Source organism: Sinohyriopsis cumingii, chromosome 2, assembly GCF_028554795.1.
Source record: "Sinohyriopsis cumingii isolate HCF-2022 chromosome 2, ASM2855479v2, whole genome shotgun sequence".
Taxonomy (NCBI): Eukaryota; Metazoa; Mollusca; class Bivalvia; order Unionida; family Unionidae; genus Sinohyriopsis; species Sinohyriopsis cumingii.
The window spans coordinates 44,837,097-44,859,419 of record NC_142962.1 but is presented as its reverse complement, the minus strand read 5'-3'; the positions used below and the strand labels follow the sequence as shown (position 1 = coordinate 44,859,419).

The 22,323-nt window shown below is 38.4% G+C and overlaps 1 protein-coding gene across 1 annotated transcript in view; it reads right to left on the bottom strand.

Annotated features, from left to right (window-relative positions):
* Positions 1 to 11,017: 11,017 nt before the first annotated feature.
* The window catches only part of LOC149804749 (follistatin-related protein 3-like), a 54,073-nt gene continuing 42,767 nt past the window's right edge, over positions 11,018 to 22,323 (bottom strand). Inside the window, exon 3 of the mRNA XM_089943886.1 lies at positions 11,018 to 12,072. Within this exon, the coding sequence (XP_089800012.1) occupies positions 11,612 to 12,072 (461 nt within the window). The 3' untranslated portion in view covers positions 11,018 to 11,611. The remainder of the gene's footprint in view (positions 12,073 to 22,323) is intronic.

Sequence of the window (22,323 nt, the reverse complement as noted above, 5' to 3'; positions counted from 1 at the left end):
CTGATGTTCTAACAAACACATTACAAATTGCGGAACGAACCCCATACATACATTGTTACACTATTATTAGATCAGACGGGTAAACTGAGCCACCATTGTTTTATCGTGGCCAGGACTGAGCTGTTTCTTAACTAGCTCGAGTTTACCGAGAGATGGACCCGACAACAGCTTCCTTCCCCAGCAGAAATGACTATAACTATTGATGACTCACTCTAGTTTTCATCTCACTCCTTGCTGGATCTGTGATGGTCCCCTTGGTACTAATCCCAAAGTCCGCGATCACCGTCACATTTCTGGCAATTATAGAGGAACCTCACACAGCGCATGAGATCTACTGCTGTTAATTTCCTCCAGTAAGACAAAAATCATTGTGGTGCTTCATAACCGGCTTGGGTATAAGGGCCATATGAACATGCAAGGAGACGCAGCATTATTAAAGTCGCCACTAATTGTAATCCCCAACAATATAGAAACTACATGAAATTTAGGCCGGGCCATATGTTTATCTCTTAATTACCGCCTGGACAAACTCGTGGGCATTCTTGTCAAGACTTTCTTTTACAATAACTCGTCGATATAGTGGTAAAATATGGACATGAGGTTGGAATTTCCGTATTATTTCTTTATATACATTTGCAAGTTAGTAAAACATGGACAAGGAAAAAGAAATGAACTGTTTGAATAAGAAAGAAAGAAAGAAAGAAAAAACAAAGAAACTAATTCCATGAATTTTCTTTAAAAACTTTCCATCGATTCTTAAATGTTCAGGCGCTGTGAAAATATCAATGTCATTCCCTTCCGGAATAAAGGTCCTTACCGTTGTGTATTCAGGTAACGCAAATATGTATCTATATGGTTTATAAAAGAAATTATACAGTGATGTAATTAAACTTTTCGATCCCTGTGTGCGTAAGATCACAATTGTTACTTTTGGGTCGTTTCGTTAAATTTTATTTGTCTTAATGGTAGTTATACAGCTATCATTTGGCATATCTTGCATTTCTTCTTAGGTACAATGAACTGAAGAGGATGGCTAGACATTTACAATTTAAAGTTTGGGATTGTCATCACTGATGGGTTATGAGATAATTTAATTTTGATACCTTACTGAGTTTTTTTATCTCTATTGTTTTCTTTTGTTGACGCATTTTGATATATATGGCAAAATTAAGTGATGAATCTCAAGAGTAACCCGCTGCGTAAAAATGGACGCAAATAAAACGGCTTCGTGCCCCCGAAAGTATAAAATAAAATAGTCAGAAGTCTTATTTGTAGTACAGTATAATGCACAAAGAGGCTTCGTTCGTCATAATGTGTTAGATGATAAACCGTGCTGTATGGATATTTTTACATTTTAATACATTTTCGTTTACAATATATGTTTCTTTAAGTTCGTACTCTAGTTGAATTAAACGTTGCATTACTGTGATGAATGTCTTCAGCACGACAAAATGAGAATTTTGTAAATAAGAACTCTTCAAAGAAAATAGTTATTTTCAAGTAATCACAAACTTAGACAATTTAAGAGACCGAACAATCCAACAGCCACAAAATAAGGATATTTCCTGCCAGTTTTTACTTGAAAGAAAGAAAAAAGAAAGGAATGCAAGAAGCTCTCATCAGTAGAACAAGAGAGGTAATTAAGAGTACACTAGTCAGATCATAATTGAATGCCTGTGTGGTGACAAGTCAAATTGAGTTACATATATTCCAGACAGGACGCAATTTCCTCACCGAAGGGATATTTATCGTCTTTATGCATGCAATACAGTTATCCTGCAACCTAATGTATTGAATCAAATAAAAACCTCGTCCGCCAGTTTTGATTAAGGAAGCTGATTTGCCCCGATAACACTATTGCGATTTGCTTTAGACTAAATCACTATTCGGTCTTCATTGGCTGTCTGGTGGACCTGAATTCGGTGATAAAACTTCAATAATCATGATTGAAAACTGGATGATGAACGAAAAATCTATCCGAGAAGTCTTCCTGTTATTGCCAGGGGTTTGAATTTCGCTGAGAACGATTCTGCATCTCTCTCTCTCTCTCTCTCTCTCTCTCTCTCCCAGATCACCCTAAGTTTGTCAAAAATCATAAAAGTTCAATTCTGAGTTTCAATTAAAGTTCTCTTTATAATCAACATGGCAGAAACAGAGAAGTTGTTTACTGACCTGAGTAGAGACAATTGACGTGGTTGGTTGTATTATTAATTATAAAATTTGCCTTTTAAATGTGTATACACACACACACACACACGCACGCACGCACGCACACACACACACACACACACACATACATACATATATGCATACATACAGGTTATATGGTTATATGGATGTTATAAATGTATTGTATATGTACAATCCTTGTCCTTTCATTGTAGGGTTATTTTCATCCAATGAGGTAAAACACAAACCATATATACAAATCAAGACAACCATGAGTGTCATATTATATACCCACTAGGTATATATACTAGTACAGTATGGTTGACTGGAGATTATTAACCAGAGAGACTCAATGACGTCGACATTGACAGAAGGTATCCACTTCATAACAAAGATTATTCTGCAGAGCACATTTTTCGTTGAGCCAAAATCAAATTCACCTTTGACCCTTTTATCATTAGACTTCTTCTATACCTTACATGTAAGCCCTCCATAAGGTCAAGAACTAAGTTTAATTTGTTTCTTTCACCGCAGTGACCAAGACATTTTACTTTTTTTCGTCGCAGAATCTATCTGCTTCATTTTTACTTGACGCTCAAGTCATTCACAAACTTTGGTGGAGGTACATTGTCGATAAATGAAAACTTTGAGCAGAACATATTGTTCTTGGTTCCGACACAGTGGCCATAATAGTTTAAATTTGGACCCCTGAATCGACAGGCTTCTTACTTACCTCAAGTGCAAGCCATCCAGTCCAGGTACAGTGCAGGTATGTGATGTAGAGCCATTGTTGCGTTGTGGAAGGTATTTTTGTTCTTTCAGTCACTGTGACCCGGACCGTTGACCTTTGTCACCTATATTCAATAAGCTTCTTCCTTATTAGACGTGCAAGCCATCCATGCAGTTTGGTAAACTGTCGATAATGGAAAGTTCGAGTTGCTTTGAGAAAACGACTCGTCTTCTGTCAGTCACATAGATCTTGACGTTTCACATATTTACTCTGAAATCAATGGGGTTCTTCCTTGCCCCAAGTGCAAGCCGTCCACAAAGATTTTGCATTTCGATGTTGGAAAACTCCAGTTATCGTGCGGGAACAAAACTGGTAACAGAAAGGATAGACGGGCGAACGACATCACAACATACCATTATGAGGGACGAATAATTAGAAAATCACCAATTTCAGTGTGATTTAAAACACGTCATACACTAATCTTTTTTAACATCTGGTTTTCTTCATCACGAACGATTATGTGTGGTCACAAAAGAGAACACTTGGCATTTCCGTACAGTTTTAACTTTGTACTGTATATTCAGAACATATTTTAGCGAGGGAAAGTCATTTAGTTAGGGCATTGTTTAAAGTATATTGTGACGTCATTTAAACAGATCTAAACAATTTCTCTTACGAGAATGAATACGCAAATAAATAAAAACAACACGTATATCAAACATTTAAATTAACTGTGTGATACCTGGACCATATGCAATGAATATATAAGGTTTAACGGCACATCAGCACCGTTCCGAAGTATAATGTATTAGTTACTATATTTGAAAGATGTCAATGTATAAACTACAATAAACTTTAGAATAACAAACCCTTGAATTAATGTAAAAATGTAGTGTAACGAGATAAAAGACTGGAAAGCATAACTTTGGAACACACGGAAAAGAACGAAGACGACTGTTTGCCAAAGTCACGTTATATCGCTTGTGGGGAAAATTAGCACAACGTCCGATATTACCCAGGATGGAATACTTAGAAGATCCAAGCCACTACTTTCAACAGCATATTCACCCAGATTTGAATCAGGGATTGCTGCTTCACAAGTCGCCAACAGAGCAGCCACCTATCCTTCTCAGAGTAAATTCTTCAAAATTTTTTTTTTAAACAACCTCTGTTGGTGTGTTGTGGAGAAAATGCTTTTAAAATTCAAGTCGTCTTTTTTCTGTCAAATCTGTGTTGTATTGTATAATCAAAGCATCGATTGCCAATTTGAGTTGACAACAACGAGACAAACAATTATGGACAAGTTTACATAGCAGTTGTATAGGTTATCTTCTTCCCAATCATTCCTCGAAATACACTACGGGGAGTAACTGCAACAAACAAAAACAACAAATAACAGAAAACAAAAACACATACAAACAAAAAGGGGAGCATGCGGCCCACGCCAATCAGCATTCTTCCAGTCACAATAGCAGCAACACTGTTGTGGAACATTTTGGAAAACCATTCTCCCTTGGCATCGAATGTTGTCTCGGAAACCAGAATTATCGAACCTATGTTAGTGATCTTTACCAAGTGACAGTTCGATGGATGCATTTCCCAAAAATATCTTAAGCTGTTTCAAATTACCAAATTATCTCAAACCATACCATTGAATCAAGAAGTAAATTGGGAAATGAATTTGGGAGAAATCATTCGTTATATGCAAGCCCTGAATATCACCGAAGGTCAAAAAACTCTCATCGTCGATATAATGAACGACAAAGCTAAGAACTGTTGAACAAAAATGATCATCTCATTTACGAATGGATTTATGATAAAACGTTTAGGTCTATCTGTGATTTTATTCACAGCAGCGTACTTTCTTTTTAAATTTTCACTTTGTATTTGTACGGAATTAAATTATTTGTTGAATTTTACGAAACTTGTTACAATTATTTTGCTCCTTTCTGCTACTTAGTTTAAGACCGTAAATTCGTACTAACATTTAACCCTTTAGCATAATGCAAGATATACTCGAAGTTTGTTAATGGTAGATGGTGGAATCCTCACGCTATTGTTCACAAACCATTCTCATATGTCCGTAACCTTGACATTTTGAACCTGCCTCAAGTGAAAGTCATTCACAAAGTTTGGTAACTGTACCTGATGCAGAAGTCATGGAATTGTGCGAAAATAGACAATGAAAAAGGACAGCCAATGACGGTCATATAAAATCACTGTAAAAATAATATAGTATCCAGACGTCATTTGAAGTAATTTCAAAAGATCATAAATTGTGTTATTTCAGGTCGTTAGATGAAACATCTGTATATAACGCCTAGAAGGAATGCCAACACAAACAGTATAAAAAGCTCTCACTGCGACTTTAGTTACGGGCCCTTCCGTTATATGAAAAATATCTGAACGTTCCAAACCATGATTTTGTTAGTACTGCCCAAAAAATATAGTTATTTTTTAAGTAGATAATGTAGATAAAAGGTTCGTCTGAAGCAAGATGACATTCTGAAATCGTGTATCAAAACATTACAGGTGCGGTACGGTACAACCCCAGACTGTTCCCTTGTCGTGCTTCTGCATACAAATACACATGGACGGTAGCTACATAGATGCCGGGAACCAAGCTAAATACAACCTATCGTAATAATCCCGATTTTCTGAAGGTCACAATTCTGCGTGATCTAGCAACCAAGATCGCGAAACTGTGATTAATTTTGGCTTTAGACGACATTACATATGCGACTTCAGCAGTATGTACATGTTTCTTTGTTCTTTGTTTTTTCATGTTTGAGTGAATGATGTTCATTTTTTCACTTTTATATTCGTGTGACTGGCGGTACCTTGACAGTGATTGTAATTACAATTTAGTGACCGATGTACGTTGCGTATAGAGGCGGCGTTAGGAGTACGCGGGTCCTAGGACCGACCATGACCGCGCGGGGCCAGAGTATCGGTATCTCGATTGGTATGCTACTGCAAACGCTGATTATGTCTAGACTAGATCAATTTTCGCGATTTGGCGCAGGAATTTAGTTTTTTCATTATTCATATAAAAATTCATGTTTGTGGACAATTGTTTTTTTTTTAAATCGAAATAATAACATGAGACCTTAGGCCTGAAGCGCGGGGCCCCCTCAAGACCTGGGCCCGGGGCGGTAGCCCCACTTGCCACCCCCAAACGCTGTTCATGGTTGCGTATGGTTGGCCTCGTTTTCTATCCTCTTAATACATAAATATTAAGAGGATCGTTTTTATTCAGAACTGTCTATTGATCCAGATTTTTTCGTTTGGTTTGATATTCTAGAAAATCATACTTTCTTTGACACTATTTTATCAGCAGTATTACAATGTACTGCGCTCAGTTTTTAGAGAATTATAAATGCAAATGTGGTCGATAAGTTTAAATTTGGAATTTGTATATTACATGAACAGGTGCATTAGCTTCAGAACATGCGGAATTAGCTCATTCAACACTTGGATTATTTATTTAGACAAATGTGGTATTGCGGACTCTCCAGACAAAGTATCTCCACCTTCAACCCAAATAGTATCAATACAGTTACGATGACTCTGCAAATTAAAATAGTCGGATTACAAGAGATCAGAGATTTTATAAATCATTTATGATGCGAACAATTAGCGACCCAAATGAAATAGTGATTATTTGGAATTTACTTTTTGTACGTGTTTTAGAACAGGACGAATTTGTACCCAGGCTCCTGAATTGGCTTTGGGTGGTCAGTGTTTTTGTCATCTCACTAGCCACGTGTTATTCCTGATGAGGTGCGAAAGGAACTGCTTTGGTGGAATATGATTTTACCATTTTAAAATGGTATGTCTTTGACGGCAGTCTTCATTAAATGCTTGTTTATCGGGATGTGGATGTTTGAACAAAGGCTGACTTTCCATAATTCATTCCGAATATACAATGAAGCCTAAACTGACGAAATGCTTCAAGATATGTTTGTTTAAAGCTTCTGGATCACTCATTCACGGGGAAAGGAAATCATTGAAAACCTTGATAATAAAGGAGCCGTTATAGAATTTAATTCGGGAAAGACAACATACTTCTTTCATCAAACTTACTTGAGTGAAATGAGCTATCTAGGGGCATGTTTTGATCCTGAAATAGCGCAATCAAGGTACAAATAATGGTCTAACTGACCATCCCGCTGACCACTGGCATCTCTATCCCTTTCCTAGCACAGCGTTTAACAAGTTTAGTCGAGGACTCTTCCCTTTCTTTAATAGTCCCTTTCTTTAATAGGTATAACTTGTATGCGACTATTCGTTTCAATCCGGAGTTCTGCGTTGATTTGTTTGGGTTTTATTTATTCATATCAATACATATATATTACACAATAGAACATTACAGTCGGTATATATATTTGTTTACTGAGCAAGAACCTTTTAGGTAAATATAAAGAGAAAACTAGTAAGTCATGTTTTGAGAAGGAACATAAAAAATGTAACACAAACAAGAGTCACTGGGAAGGACTTATAATCTCAATGGCGAAAAGAATTTAAATGAATTCAAGATACGAGACCATTTCTTCCTTTTAACTGTCGAGTGTTGAAACCCTGTCTGATATTCTTCTGCAATAAAAAAAATTTCAAATTAACTGCAGTGAAATATATATTAGACTTAAGTTTGGCACCATTTTAGCACAAAGTGGACGTCATTAGAAGTCTTCAGGTGAAAACCCCATTCCATAATGATCATCCATTCATGGGTGGTATTGACAGAAAGAGTTTTAAGACACAGGTTATGGTAGTCCAGTTGGATGAACCACTGGCACAATTGAGAACAAACTAGATATTATAAGGATTATAAGAAGTCTATTGGAGAAATCCCCAGGCTTACGTAGCCATCCAGTTGGAGCGGAAAAGAGATCGCAATATTTTCAAGATCCGAATATCTATTCAGTAATAGCAATAACAAGATTTTCAAGATGGCTGTTGTGACGGCCATAATGGACGTCAGATCGGCACCGTTTCCATTTAAGACCAAATGATCATCATACGAAGCCTTCTAGTGCGAACCCCACATAAATATCACTTCTTGTTCAAGTAGAGTTATTATAACGCGATTTTTACGATTGCTGCCATAGCGGTCATATTGGATGTCAAATTGGCGTATATGTAGGACCAGCTAGCTACACACCATACAGACTTCACTGAAAACCCCACACTGAAACTTCCATCCATTCTTCAGCAATATTTACAAGCTGGCCATTTTGTATATCAGACAGCACAATTTTCGTTTAGGAACAAATGCGCATCATAAAACCCCATGCTGATATAAATATCCATTCAGGAGTGGTAACGATAAACGCTTTTCAAGATTAATACCATAGCAGCTATATCGGAAAAACTTGTTAATACCACGACATGCTGAACATATCATGGGCATCAGAAAAAATGTATATATATATATATATATATATATATATATATATATATATATATATATATATATATATATATATATCTTTGATTCCCCTCATCGAATAACGTGTTGCCGACGCCCATGGAACTAATCTAACTTTGTTCTTAACAATTCTGTGGACATTGACCCCAGAAAGGTACCTCAAACGCTGCATGGATTTTTTTGGCAGTTATTCAGTAATTCCTCGAAAACAAACTAAGCCGATTCAACTTCAAGGAAAAGTATTAAATAAACCAGCTATGTAAACAAAAGTTTAAGTGTTACGTCCAGTTACAGCTAGTACCTTCTCATTCTAAATCGTTTCATTTTACGTCAGCTTATATACAGTATGCTTCAAAATCGAACGCGGGTTCCCATTGCACATTTTTGTATATCTGTTCGAAGTCACGGTTTTAGAATGGCTGAGCAGATAGGGAGTGTCACAACCATTGGTTATTCAGCATAACGTGGCTTATGATTAATTCAAACTGTATCTGAAATTCAGCCTATCACACAAATTGATTATGTTAGAAAAGATAAAAAATATATCTTTGAAAAAATATCATGTAAAATAATTTACATTAATTTTCAGCTCAGACGTATGTTATCATTATCTTAGGTTCATTAGCCAAATATGTTTCTGACAAGAGAAGGTGTGTTGTTCAATCTTTTCCTGGGGCAATGATCTAGATCAACATTCCAGCATTATCCATACTGATCAGGCGAGTATTTATAATTTTGAATTTTAAGTTTTCATTTAGTGTTAGACAATTATAATCCCCTGCCTCCTGGTGAAAAATATTCAGAGTAACTGCTGATTTCATTTCAATTCAAGCACTCTCTCATGTAGAACAAAAGTCACCGTGTCCTCTATTCTTTCTCATTCAAAAGATCGCCATTAGTACGAAATGAAATGTTGCAACTAAAAGAAATGTAAGAGATTGTATGCATGCTGATTTAGGAGTCCAATTGATAGCGTTCTTATAGCCCTTTTTTCAGGAGGAAAACAGAACTATTTGCAGAGATAACGGACGTCATTTGAATATGGGGGTGGAGCATAACTAATCTGAGATACATTTTTGTATTTATGTTATTGAACATTTATTAACCATCTAGTCATTTTTTGTCTGTGATAACATTAATAACTTGCGAGTTATTTCCTTTACAGTGGATGTGGCTACGATTGGGTCATTACTCTACATTTACGAACTGGGCCGAAAGTTTAGATCTGCTCTCAAATTAGGCAGTTCATCATCATGGAAGTCCATCTTTTATAATAATATTGAAAACTTAAATCCTTCGACCAATCTTGCCCTCAACACGCAAAATGGGCCAGTCCGCTAGTTTCTGTGAAGCAGAGTGAATTTCCGTGGAAGACGTGATCGCTTGGAGTGAATTGTATTAAATTTCCTTCAGTAAAATAATTAAACACCACCCGATACTTTTACATGACTCTCTTCAGTCCAATAACGATATATTTTATGGACAGACGGTCACTTAGTGCCCTTTTTGGCTGCCTTCAGCTTGACGGCATCGTGGTGTTTTGAATGCCAATTGCAAACTATGTTTAGTAATAGACATACTTATACAATCCTGGTTACATGACATGATTTTCAATGTTACTACAGACCTCCAGGAATGAGGCCGATATAAAATTCAAAACGTACCATTCTGTGACTTTTAGGCATTTATGTGCATTCTTCATTTCCTTCAATTGATAGTATGAACTTCTTATATTCTTCTTTCTTTCTTCTGAAGATGAATATCAACTGATACAAAATATATGATTATGGTCCGTCGTCTTTCGCTTCACATACTTTATAGTGAGCTATTACAAAAGAACTTTCATATAATTTGACAATTAAGATGCTCAGACAGCTGTCTTTCATTGCTCCTTCCTTGACACCAAGTCCGATATCTTTTCTTGTGTTGTACCTAGCCATCCCAACCATGTTTGCTATAATCTATATATTTTAGTATATGTTCCTGTAGTTTTATTATACATTTGTTTTGTGTTTTAAGGGGGATATTATTTATTTAACATATTAGCAATATTCTTTATAAATTAAGATATTATTCGTTGATAAGAAACAAATATGTTTATTTGATTTCATTATTCTTCAATAGCCTTAAGTGGTTATCTAAGGTCATTCATATTTTGATAGGATTTTATAAGTTTATAATGATTAATTTGCACGGAATAAGACATATCTTGATATACGTTTTTGTGACATGTGAACTGTTTGAGTGTAAATGTCAAACTTTGGTATTAGATCTAAATGTATGCTATTATTGTATGCATGTCTCGTACATATTACAATCGAATATCATATGCAGTTAATCCCGGAATAAAAGTCAATACAAGATCCATATACCTGATCTTAAACTTTAAGCAATTTTGTTTGTTGTATTCTCTTCCTGTCCCTCAGTAATATTTATTTTCTTTCTGTACTTCTTACTTTCTTCTTCCATTCATGCTCTCTGATGAAATATATTAATTATATAATTAAATATTCATTGGCATTTGAAGATTCTGCAACAGTGTTTCCGAACTATAGCATTTGAAAAACGTATTTACAGCACTGTAATGTTAAATACAGCACTTTAATGTTAAACACATGCCATATACGCATACTCAGGATGTGCTTTCTTTTTTTAAATTCTCTTTTCTTTAGAAAACAAGTCAATGCTTGAACAGAAATCTGCATTATTTATGAACTTGTACATAACAAGTAATCGAGATTTTCCCTACAAATTACAATGTCCCTGTCCACACTTAACAAATATTTAGTTTTGTAGTGTTTATTTAAATAACTGCTAAAATAAAATGCAAATGTCCTTTCTATTAGTCGATTAGAAACAAAATTAGAGACAGGCAAGCGCTATTCTGTATACTGAGTACATTGTAGGCCACTATAAATAAAAAGCGACAGGCAAAGCGTTATTCCGGCCACTGGAACTCAAAATGGCAAACAATTATAAAATCCTATGCCTCTCAACTTGTAGCATTTATATACATGTATACAATAATACTTGTGACAATAGTATAGCCAGCCTGGAGAACTATCGGCGAACAGAGAAAGAATACTCATACATATAATCCTAGTAAAAGGTAAGCTGAATTTCATTTAGTTGAATTGGTATTTGGCAAGCCAGCCATAGTGACTCTATGTTTGTTTTATTTGGGGGGGGGGTCTTGTCTTTCGATGTACACCTCCCCCACCCACCCCAGTGTAATCTTGGGCTGGTTTGGCTGACTTTGTTTACCTCAAGCAAGCTATTATCTAGCCTGCGTTTTGTCCCTTAAAATATTTTCTCCTAATTTTGTTTTCATTTATATATTTCACATGTATGCTGCTAGCTAATGGTTCGTGTCTTCTTTGCCGTTTCTTTCTCTGTCGCCTCTTTTTATCTTTTCTGTTTGCTTCTTGCACAATCTCTTCGATTCTTTCCTGTTTCGTCTTGTTTTGTTCAGAAGGTTTATCTTTAACAACTAAGTCATCCGGTGTGCATGCACCTTTATGTTTCCTTTTGATTCTCTTCCCAAGCCGACATGAGGCAATTCGCAAGTGGCATCTGGAGGGATACGTGTTTCCATCACTTCCGCAAACTTCCTTTTCCGGGGCCTTTTTGCTGCTGTATTTGCTACAGATATATTCACTTGGGCACGTACACAGAGGGAGTCCTTGCATGTTTTTCAGACAGACTTTATATTTTGGACATTTCACCTTGGCACAAGCGTCTTCTGGAAATGATAAAGTAAAGGATGGTGGTGATCAAGTTGTATATATATATATATATATATATATATATATATATATATATATATATATATATATATATATATATATATGCAATTTCCCCATGTATTTATAGGATACTGCATTTGTATGAGTCTATATGAACGAATTTATTTTCTTCGGATAGATATACTGCACTCCCAAGGTCGGGCAGTATATCCAGCTGACAAAACGAGTTCATATTTTCCCATAGAAATGCAGTAACCTTTTGATTATATGCTCATTTTCTTATTCTACCTAAGGCTTAATTATATAAACAAAAATACACTACAGGAAACAAAGTAATTGAATTTATGCTGTATTCCTAACTAATTACACTAGCACAAATTCATCAGTACACAACAGCAATATTAATGCGTACATAACTCTGCGCTGTTCCACATCACTTTCGAAAGAAATTGTCGTTTTGGTCTACATAATGACTGCGCATTGCAACAACTTTTCCATTTGGTTTGGAATGAATAGATTCCGGTATTTTTGTCGATTCTACTAACTTTCGTGATTATGGGCTGGATTTATCTGTGTCAATTATACATGAACATGTGATTTGTGCAGCGAGGGAGCAGCGTCTTGACTCATCTGCATGTGTGTTTCTGTTCTGTCATTAAATGTTTGGAATCATAATGTGGGGAAAATATGAACTATTTCAATTGAAATTATCAAAAAGGCGCAATGGAATATAATGTTCACTTCATTTTGAGTGCAGTAAGGAGGATGTTATTGCACTTGGAATGTAATCGAAATCAAAGTACAATTTCGAAATGTGTAATTAAACTTTAGAACTAATGACACAGCTCATGTAATTCGGATTTGCAGAGCTAAGAAAGTACATTCTGAGGAAATTCAGGATGTAAAACTGTAAGTATATTTTTGCCATTCTAATTACCAGCTAAAGAAGACAAGTTTATACGTTGTCACTTGCATGCTATTTGTACGGATCTCATCAACTGTATGACCTGTCTGGTGTCTATCGCTAGCCTAAATCCGAAACATTGTATACAAAAAAATGTTAGCACGGAATATTGCAAAGCAGCTGGTATGCGGCAGTCAACGAAACAGCTGCTTTGGTTCATTCAGAAACAAATTTAACACATTAACCCCTAGCGACGACTTTACGGGGCAGGAGGTAGTAGCCTACTGCCGAGCTCTGTAGCGTCATGGTCATGCATGATACACTAAAGTGGGTGGCATTATAGAAAGGTAGACAGATGTAGCTCTATAATGATACAAAATAATCTGGTATATCTAGTTGCACTACAAAATACACATAGAAAAACCTCATTTTTTGGACCCGGCTTTTTTTAACCCAAAATTTGCCCGTGGTCGGAATCTGATTTTGTGTCCGATTTTAGACTTTTTGGTCTCAGATCTAAGGCAAACTGGTATGAACTGCAAAAAGACAGATGAGAAGTCCAACTTTTACCCTTCTGCTCATGCGCGAGTCAAATAGCCAATGAAAATCGATGTTTCTAACACCACTAGGCAGTATTTTATTGAAAGATGACCGGGGATTAGGTGTTTTCGAGTCTATTCAGAAATAGCTTTCAAAATGTGTTTCCTACTCGATTTTTAGACAAAGATAACAAAAAGCTCAAGTGGTTAATGTGTTAATCAAGCATAACGTTAAGCGTCTACTACATGAGTGTGTATGATTTTGTTTACAAAGTAGTTCCGGCCAATGTGGGTATGTGAGAAAGCTTGCCAGTAGCTTCTCGTGGGTCGGTGGTTCTTTCTGGGATTTTCCCGGGTTCTTCCTCCACCATTAATACTGGCCGCCATGTATAGCCTATCGTGTGCTGAAAGATGGCGTTAAACCCTGCAACAACAACAACAACAAAGTAGTTCCTGGTACACTATACTATCTATTGGTACGTGTATCGTGCACATGCGTGCAATATGAAGGTGATCAATATCGTAAAATACTGCACTATTCTGACAATGTAAAGTTAACGGAGACAAAAATGAGCATATATTTATTATTTTATGATATATTTAACCTTTAATATATTCTACCTTTTTTATCCACCAAATGTACATAAAATTAGGTGGCTGTTATCGCCCGTACTTTATCTGATTGTGCGTATACTTGGCTACTTTATCCAAGTCTGTGTGAATTTAATCTCAACCGCTGATAACAAGAAACAAAGACAAGAGTCCCTCTAAGAAACTGGTGCATCTAAACAGAGTCTCCAGGAATTCAAGATAAGACCATTTGTTCATTCTGACTACTGAGTGTTCAAACCATCCCAAATATTCTTAAGCAATGTGGTTTAAAAATTAGCCACAGTGGCAGAGACAGCGATACTGGATAAAAGATGGGCACCATATTCGTTTAGGTCAAACTCGACACCATTATAACACTTTTGGTGAAAACACCATGTTGATATAACTATTCATTCAGGAGAATTAGTGGCAAGATTGTCAATATGTTCGTTATGGCAGCCATAGTGGAGTTAAGATCGGCACCATTTTCTTTCAGCACCAACTAGAATAAAAATCAATCACGTAGTAAAAAAAACTCTTATCCATATAACATTCCTTTTAGGAGAAATGGCAATAACACTATTTCAAGACTGACACCATGTGGCTATACTGGATGTCAGATCGGCACCATTATCATTTTCAGTATCATTAGACATCATAGCAAAAATGCTAGTAAAAACACATTGCTGATATGACTTTCCGTCATGGATGAGAGTATCAAAAGAATTTAAACATGGCCGCTGTCACGGCCGTATTGGATAACAGGTCGGCCAAATTTTGCTATCAGACTATCTAGACACCGTAAGATGTTATCCGGTGACAACTCCATGTCGATATGACTTTGCGCTCAGAAGAAGTAACAATAACAAGATTTTATAAAATAGTTATTGTAGTGGCCATACTGGATGTCAGATCGGCGCCATTTTCATTTAGAACAAACTAGACATCAAAAGAATTCTTTCAATAAAACACCATGTTAATATTACCATCCATTTAGGAAGTGTAGCAATGACAAAAGTTTCAAGATGGCTGCTGTGGTGGCCATAATTCTTTTCCGAGCGGAACCATTTTCGTTTAAGACCAACTTGACGTCGTAAAACTCTTCTGGTAAGAACTCATGTTAATATGGCATTTCCTGCGGGAGAAGTACCAACAACAAGCCTTTCAATATGGCTGCCGTGGCACACTGGAAGTCACATCGGTGCCGTTCTATTTAGGATCAGCCTGGAGTCTTTTAGTGAAAATCTGATGTTGATATGGCCATTCATTCAGGACTAGCAATAACACGATTTTTAAGTTAGTTGTTGTAGCAACTATATATAATGTCCGAACAGCACCAGTCCATTGTCATTTAGGACCAACTAGACCTGAAAATGAATCTGTGTGTCAGTTTCATGGCAATCCTCCAAGTATTTTAGGATAAGCAGCGGTAGCAAAGTTGTGCTAAATGACGGACGGAGGTCAGACGACGGACAACAAGACATCCCTTAAGTTCATTTTGGTCTATGACGAATAGAGCTGATAAAGTCAAATTACAAAAAATTCTCACGGAAATCTACAAATAAATAAACAAGAGTCCTTCGAAAGGACTGACGCCCTCCAGGCTTAAAAGAATTTCCAGGAATTCAATATAAGACCATTTCTTGCATCTGCGGTGTTGAGACCATCTTTGACATTTTTCAGCGACTACAAGATTTTCGAATTAGCTGCTGTAGTGGACATGCCGAATTTAAACTGGGCACCATTTTCGCTCTGGTGGAAACCCAATGATGAAATGACTTTCTGTTCTGGAGGAGCAAAGATAATGAAATTTTCTAGATGCACGCCATGTTGACCCTATTCGATATCAGATTGGCACCATTTCTATTTAGTACGAACTAGACATCTTAAAATGTCTTTTGGTGAAAGCATAAAGTGAATATGGCTAGCTATCAAGGAGAAGTAGTGATAAAAAGCTTTGCAGGACAGCAACAATTCTATTAGAAGCCGAATCGGCACCATTTTGATTTACGACCCACATGGCACCATAAAAATTGTTTCAGTAAAGCCCCAATACTGACATGACCATTCATTCAGAAGACGTAGCGATAACAAGATTTTAAAATGGCCACTGCGGCAGGCTTATCAACTGGTCTGAATGACATCATTAGGACCAACTAGAAAAAAATAGCTGTTTAGTAACAAACCCCATGTTGATGCCACCATCCATTCTGATGAAGTGATAACCTTTCAAAATGCTTGCTGTGGCGAACAGATTGGCAATCAAATTAACATCGTTTTCATTTACGACCAACTTGACATGATTAGAAGTGTTTTGGTGAAAATCCCATGTTATTATTTCCTTTCCATTCATGAGGAAAAGAAATAACAAAATATTTCAAACTGGCCGCTGTGGCGATAATATTTGACATCAGATCGGCCCCGTTTTCGTGAGTAGTGAATGGGGATATTATAGGGTCTATGGGACTTATCATTAAAAACACCCCTGGGACAATATAGGGTCTATGTAAATTTAACATGGAGAAAAACCCCGGGACAATATAGGGTCTATGGGAATTAACATGGCCAAAAACCCATGGGACTGTATAGGGTCTATGTAAATTTAACATGGCCAAAAACCCTTGGGACTGTGTAGGGTCTATGTAAAATTGAAACAGGGAGGGTCTCTATTTTTTTAAAAAAAAATTTAAATTTAAAAAAAAGGGGTAGGCAATGGAAAGGCTATCTCTTTTCGAGAAATATGGCTGGCCCTGAAAAGGGCCTTTGGGTTTATGTTAATGTATTCATTAACATAAAGGGCACCGCATTGGTCTTCTTTTTGTCCTTAGGCTGCGTCTCACTGTTGGCCCGTAAATTAGCACTCTTTTCAGGCATCCTTGTCTTTCGACGTAGATCCTACGTATCCACAGGCTGGTGTTTGTCCTGTGGACAACGGTCCACTTGGATCGGACATACATGAGCATGTCTGTCCTAAACATCATGGAAGACACAAGGGTGGATGACTCAACTGTGGTCCACATCTTGAAGCGACGAGAACAGGTGAATCAATGCACTGAACTGCGCTTATTTATAGGTAGAGGTAGGATTGAAACGGATTGAGTTCATTCACCAATCCGAACACGCGTTACAGAATTCAGTCAGCCCGCATCCAATCCGAAGAGAGCAGTCTGTGACGTCACGTAGTCTATATAGATTCGCTAGCGCTTGTGTGCAGTCAATCTATGCGACAGTGATTCAACATGACGGAAACTCAGAAAACGATCCAATGGGGTGCACCAGCAGGGGAGACCGCCCAAGGGAACCCGGACTTACTTTCAGAAGAGGTGAATTGGGATTTTGTGGATTTTCTCTCCTCGCAAGAATTTGTTCCGGAACCTTCGTTACCTTCTTCATTACCGCAAGTGGAGAATTTTAGACAGAGACAGAAAGAAGAATTGGAGAAATTTATACAACGACAAAAGGAAGCGGAACAGGCTTTTCTCCTACAGCAACAGCAACAAGAAGAAGAGGTAAGAAAAAAACAACAGCAACAACAGCAAGAAGAAGTAGCAGCAAAGAAACAAGAGGGTGAAAATCAAACGGTCACGGTACTGTTGGACATTTTAGCGGAGTTAAGAAGTCTGAAACAAATGTATCAGACTTCTTTATCACGACCGAAGAGAATACGACCTTCCCGAGCTAAACACGTCAACCCTGTGACTAAGCCTACCGTACCACCCTTAGTGATTTCAACCCAATCATTATCATCATCATCAACATTACGCAGTCCAGAAGTAGGCCTTGGCCGTGGCAAAGGCATAAGGCAGTTAAAGTTGATTGCTTAAACTCACCCCTACATCATAAAGAGAAAAAGGCCCTTTTCAGGGCCACCCACATTTCTCGAAAAGAAATACAATTTCAATTTGCCAATAACTCAAAAAAAACCCCACCCATTTTACCCTTATAGTACGTGTCTGTGTGTGAGTGCGTGAGTGTACGTTCTTATTTTAAAATCATAACTCAAATCATAACTCAAAGACTCTTACCTTAAATCATTCATTTATTCTTTTATCTATTTTTTACAATCCAATTCACAATTCACAACACAATACAACACTTTAATAAAAAGTTCATTGACTTCTTCTTTCGCCTTGTTTAGTCTCTCTGTTTAGTCTCTCTGTTTTTTGAATTTCTTCACCGTCTTTTCCTCATTTTCTTCCCTTCTTCTTTTCTTCTCCTGTTTCTTTGCCTCTTGTAAATAGAATTGTCTTTTTTCTTCCTCTTCTTCCTCTGAAGAATCCCTCTCTTCTTCCGAAGAATCCCTCTCTTCTCTGAAGAATCCTTCTTTTCTTCTGACTCCTCTTGTTTCTTTTTTGGGCAATCTGGAGACCAATGTCCTTTTTCTTTACAATAATAACAGGTATCTTGACTTTTGTCTTTTTTAGTCCCTGTTTTTGTTCTTTTTTGACGGTCTGGACACTCTGAAGACCAATGCCCTTTCTTCTGACAGATATAGCAAGTATCTTGACTTTTATCTCGAAAGGAAGGAGAGCAGTCCGTCGGCTGGTCTGAAGAGAATTTTCTAATGACCCCTCGCAAAGCTCTGACGAAACGTTCCATCTGGTTAGTCTCTTCCATCGTTGTACTCGGCTTGAGAGTGAAATAAATAGTGAAAGGATAAGACACACACCCTTTTATATACGCTGGTCTGACTATAAAGTAGCTCATGGTGTTTGAACTTGAGTCATTTGACTTTTTGCTTTCAAGATGAAACGATCCCATTCATTCGAGAAGAAAGAAGAAGAAGAAAGTAAGAGGCAGAAACGTGATCTATCGCCTCGAACCAGGGCTGAAATCTTGGCACAAATTCATGCCAGTGATTTTGAAGAGGACATGACTGAACCAGAATTTGAAACCTCTAAACCAAGTTCACCACCCTTAGTCAACCCTGAAAAATACTATTCCATTCGAGAGACGGAAAAGCGCTCCTCTAGAAAATTTAGAACCACGGCTTACAAATACACGGTGAAGTTTAAAGATTTCAAGTCCGAAGTACCGTTAGAGAAAGCAGAAGGGTTCATCACCGGAGTGTGGGATTCTCTGCTCACTGCACTCAAGCGACAATGTCAACCCAAAGAAGACGATCGCTTGACACTTTCCATACAACACGACGGTTTGAAATCCCCTGTCTGGATCGAGTTTAGCACCCCTGCAGAATTCACCGCTTCCAAAGTCATGGACAAGATTCAACACGTGCAACAATCTAATGACCAGTTTGACATCACCGATGGAAAAGCCACACTGGACATGACCCACGTCTCTCCTCCTCAAGGGACCGGACGCAAAAAGATGTTATTGGTGAACGACCTTCGCAGCATTAAGCGTAGCCTTGTCCAAATTCACAATCCTCATGACCAGATGTGTTTAGCCCGTGCCATCGTGGTGGGACGAACCTATGCCAACAAGAACGACACAGTAGAATGGAAAAGAGACTGGGAGAACATTCGACAATCGGACCGAGCCAAACAACGAAGTGAAGCAGAACTCCTGTTACGACAAGCTGGCATGTCCAAAGACACACCCTGTGGCATTCCTGAGATGCAAAAATTGCAAGATACCCTAGCTCCACGATACACCTTGAAAGTGCACCCTCAAGAAGTGCGCGGGTCTTTGTTGTTTCGAGGGCAAGACTTTAAGGACGGAAAATATATTCATGTTTATCATCACGATGAACATTTCGATACCATTACCAGTATCACCGGATTCCTGGGATACGGTTATTACTGTGAGAAATGTGACCATGGTTATAATAATCGAGAGCAACACAAGCATTGTGGATCGAAATGCTCAGGATGTTTGGCCTCTTCACCCTGTCTGAGCGAAGAACCAGTGCCTTGTTCAACTTGTCTGCGCACGTTTGTCAGCCCTACCTGTTACCAGCAACATTTGAAAACACAAGGTTCACAGAAGAAATGTGCTTGTCAACTCCTGAGATTGTGCCCTACGTGTGGACAAGGCATACGTACCAATAGTACCAAGGCACACGTATGTCGAGGAAAGAAAAAATGTCACATTTGTCACCACATCGTGGACTTGGAACACGAATGTTACGTGCAAAAATACCAACCCCCACCAGAGGAAGAGGACGGTCACAAGAAGAAAGGCAATTTCATCTTTTTCGATTTCGAATGCATGCAAGAGACTGGCATTCACATTCCTAATTTCTGCGTGGCTCATCGAGCGTGCGAGAAGTGCATTCAAGAACCTATCTTCAGTCATTGCCCTCACTGCAGCAAGATTCCCGGAGGGCGTGAAAAAATCTTTCGGGGACCGAACACGTTAGCCGATTTTGCCCAATGGGTCTTAGACCCCGTCGACAAGACGTGGAGCCAAGAGGACATCGAACGTTACGGAGATTGTCATCGTCATGCCACGGTGATGGCTCACAATTTTTCCGGATACGATGGACAGTTTCTTCTCAGATACTATACGGAACAAGGCACCGAGCGTCCTAAAGTGACTTTGAACGGAGCCAAAATCATTTTCATGCAAGTGGGACAAGTGCAGTTTAAAGATTCGATGAGCTATTTGGCCATGCCTTTGAGTCGAATGCCTAAAACGTTTGGAATGACAGAAATGGCTAAAGGGTACTTTCCACACTTTTTCAATACGGAAGGCAATCAACACGCCGTTCTACCCCATTTGCCTGAGGCTCACTATTACGACCCCGACAACATGCGTACCGAACAACGAGAAGCTTTCTACGCTTGGTACCAGATTCACGCCTCGGACCCTTTCGACTTTCAGGAAGAAATGCTAAAGTATCGTCGCTCCGACGTGGACATTTTACGGCGTTGCTGTGGAAAATTTCGAGAACTGTTCATGGAACACGGAGGGGTCGATCCTTTGAAAGAAGCTTGCACCATTGCCAAAGCGTGTTCCTTAGTGTATCGACAACGATTCATGCCTGAAAACACCGTGGCTGTCATCAGTCCTCAAACGACCCACTATGTCAAACGTCAATACTCGGTCAAAGCCCTACGTTGGTTACATTACTTGTGCGACAAGGAAGACAAGTGGATTCAGCATGCCCGCAACGGAGGGGGCGAAAAGACCATCGGAACGTATTCGGTCGATGGCTGGGACTTAGAAAACCCCAAGATCGTGTACGAGTTTAACGGTTGCTTATTTCACGGATGTCCTGTTTGTTACCCTGACCGTGGCACTAAAAATCAGTTTTTGCAACGAACCATGGAAGACTTGTACCAGGACACTTGTCAGCGACGCCTAAAGTTAGAACAGCAAGGATACCAAGTGGTGGAAATGTGGGAACACGAGTACGATCACCGTATGAAAACCGATCCCGAGTTTAAACGCCTCGTGGAAAGTTACCAGTTCATGGACCCACTGAACCCGAGGGATAGTTTGTACGGAGGAAGGACCAATGCCACCTGTTTGCTGTACCAAGCCGACGAAGAGAAAGGAGAAGAAATCAAATACTTGGACGTGTGTTCGCTGTATCCCTACGTGTGCAAATATTGTCGCTTTCCTGTAGGGCACCCACAATTGCTGACGGAACACATCGACCTGAAAAACATTCGACAATACGAAGGCTTGATCAAGTGCAAAGTTTTGCCTCCCACGAACCTATACCATCCCGTCTTACCTCACCATTGTCAAGGCAAACTGATGTTTCCCTTGTGCCGTACTTGTGCCGAAACGTGCAACCAAGACCAGCCTTGTCATCACAGCCAGGAAGAACGGGCTTTGACGGGAACCTGGGTCAGCGTAGAATTGTTCAAAGCTTTGGACATGGGATACCAACTGTTAGAAGTGTACGAAATTTGTCACTTTCCCAAGACACAACAATACCACAAGGGTGATCCCAGTCAGAAAGGCATTTTCGCCGACTACGTGGATGCCTTTTTGAAACTGAAGCAAGAAGCCAGCGGCTATCTTTCCTGGTGTCACACTCCCGAAGACCAAATACAATTCAAAGAGAAATACTACGAACAAGAAGGCATCACTTTAGACCACATCGAGAAAAACGAAGGCAGGCGATCGTTTGCCAAAGTGATGTTAAATTGCTTGTGGGGTAAAATGGCACAACGACCGTGTTTACCCAAGACGGAATATTTGACAGAACCTTCCCGCTACTTCCAGATGATTCACGACAAAACCAAAAACATGAAACACGTGGACGTCGTTCGAGAGAATTTGATCTTGGTCAATTA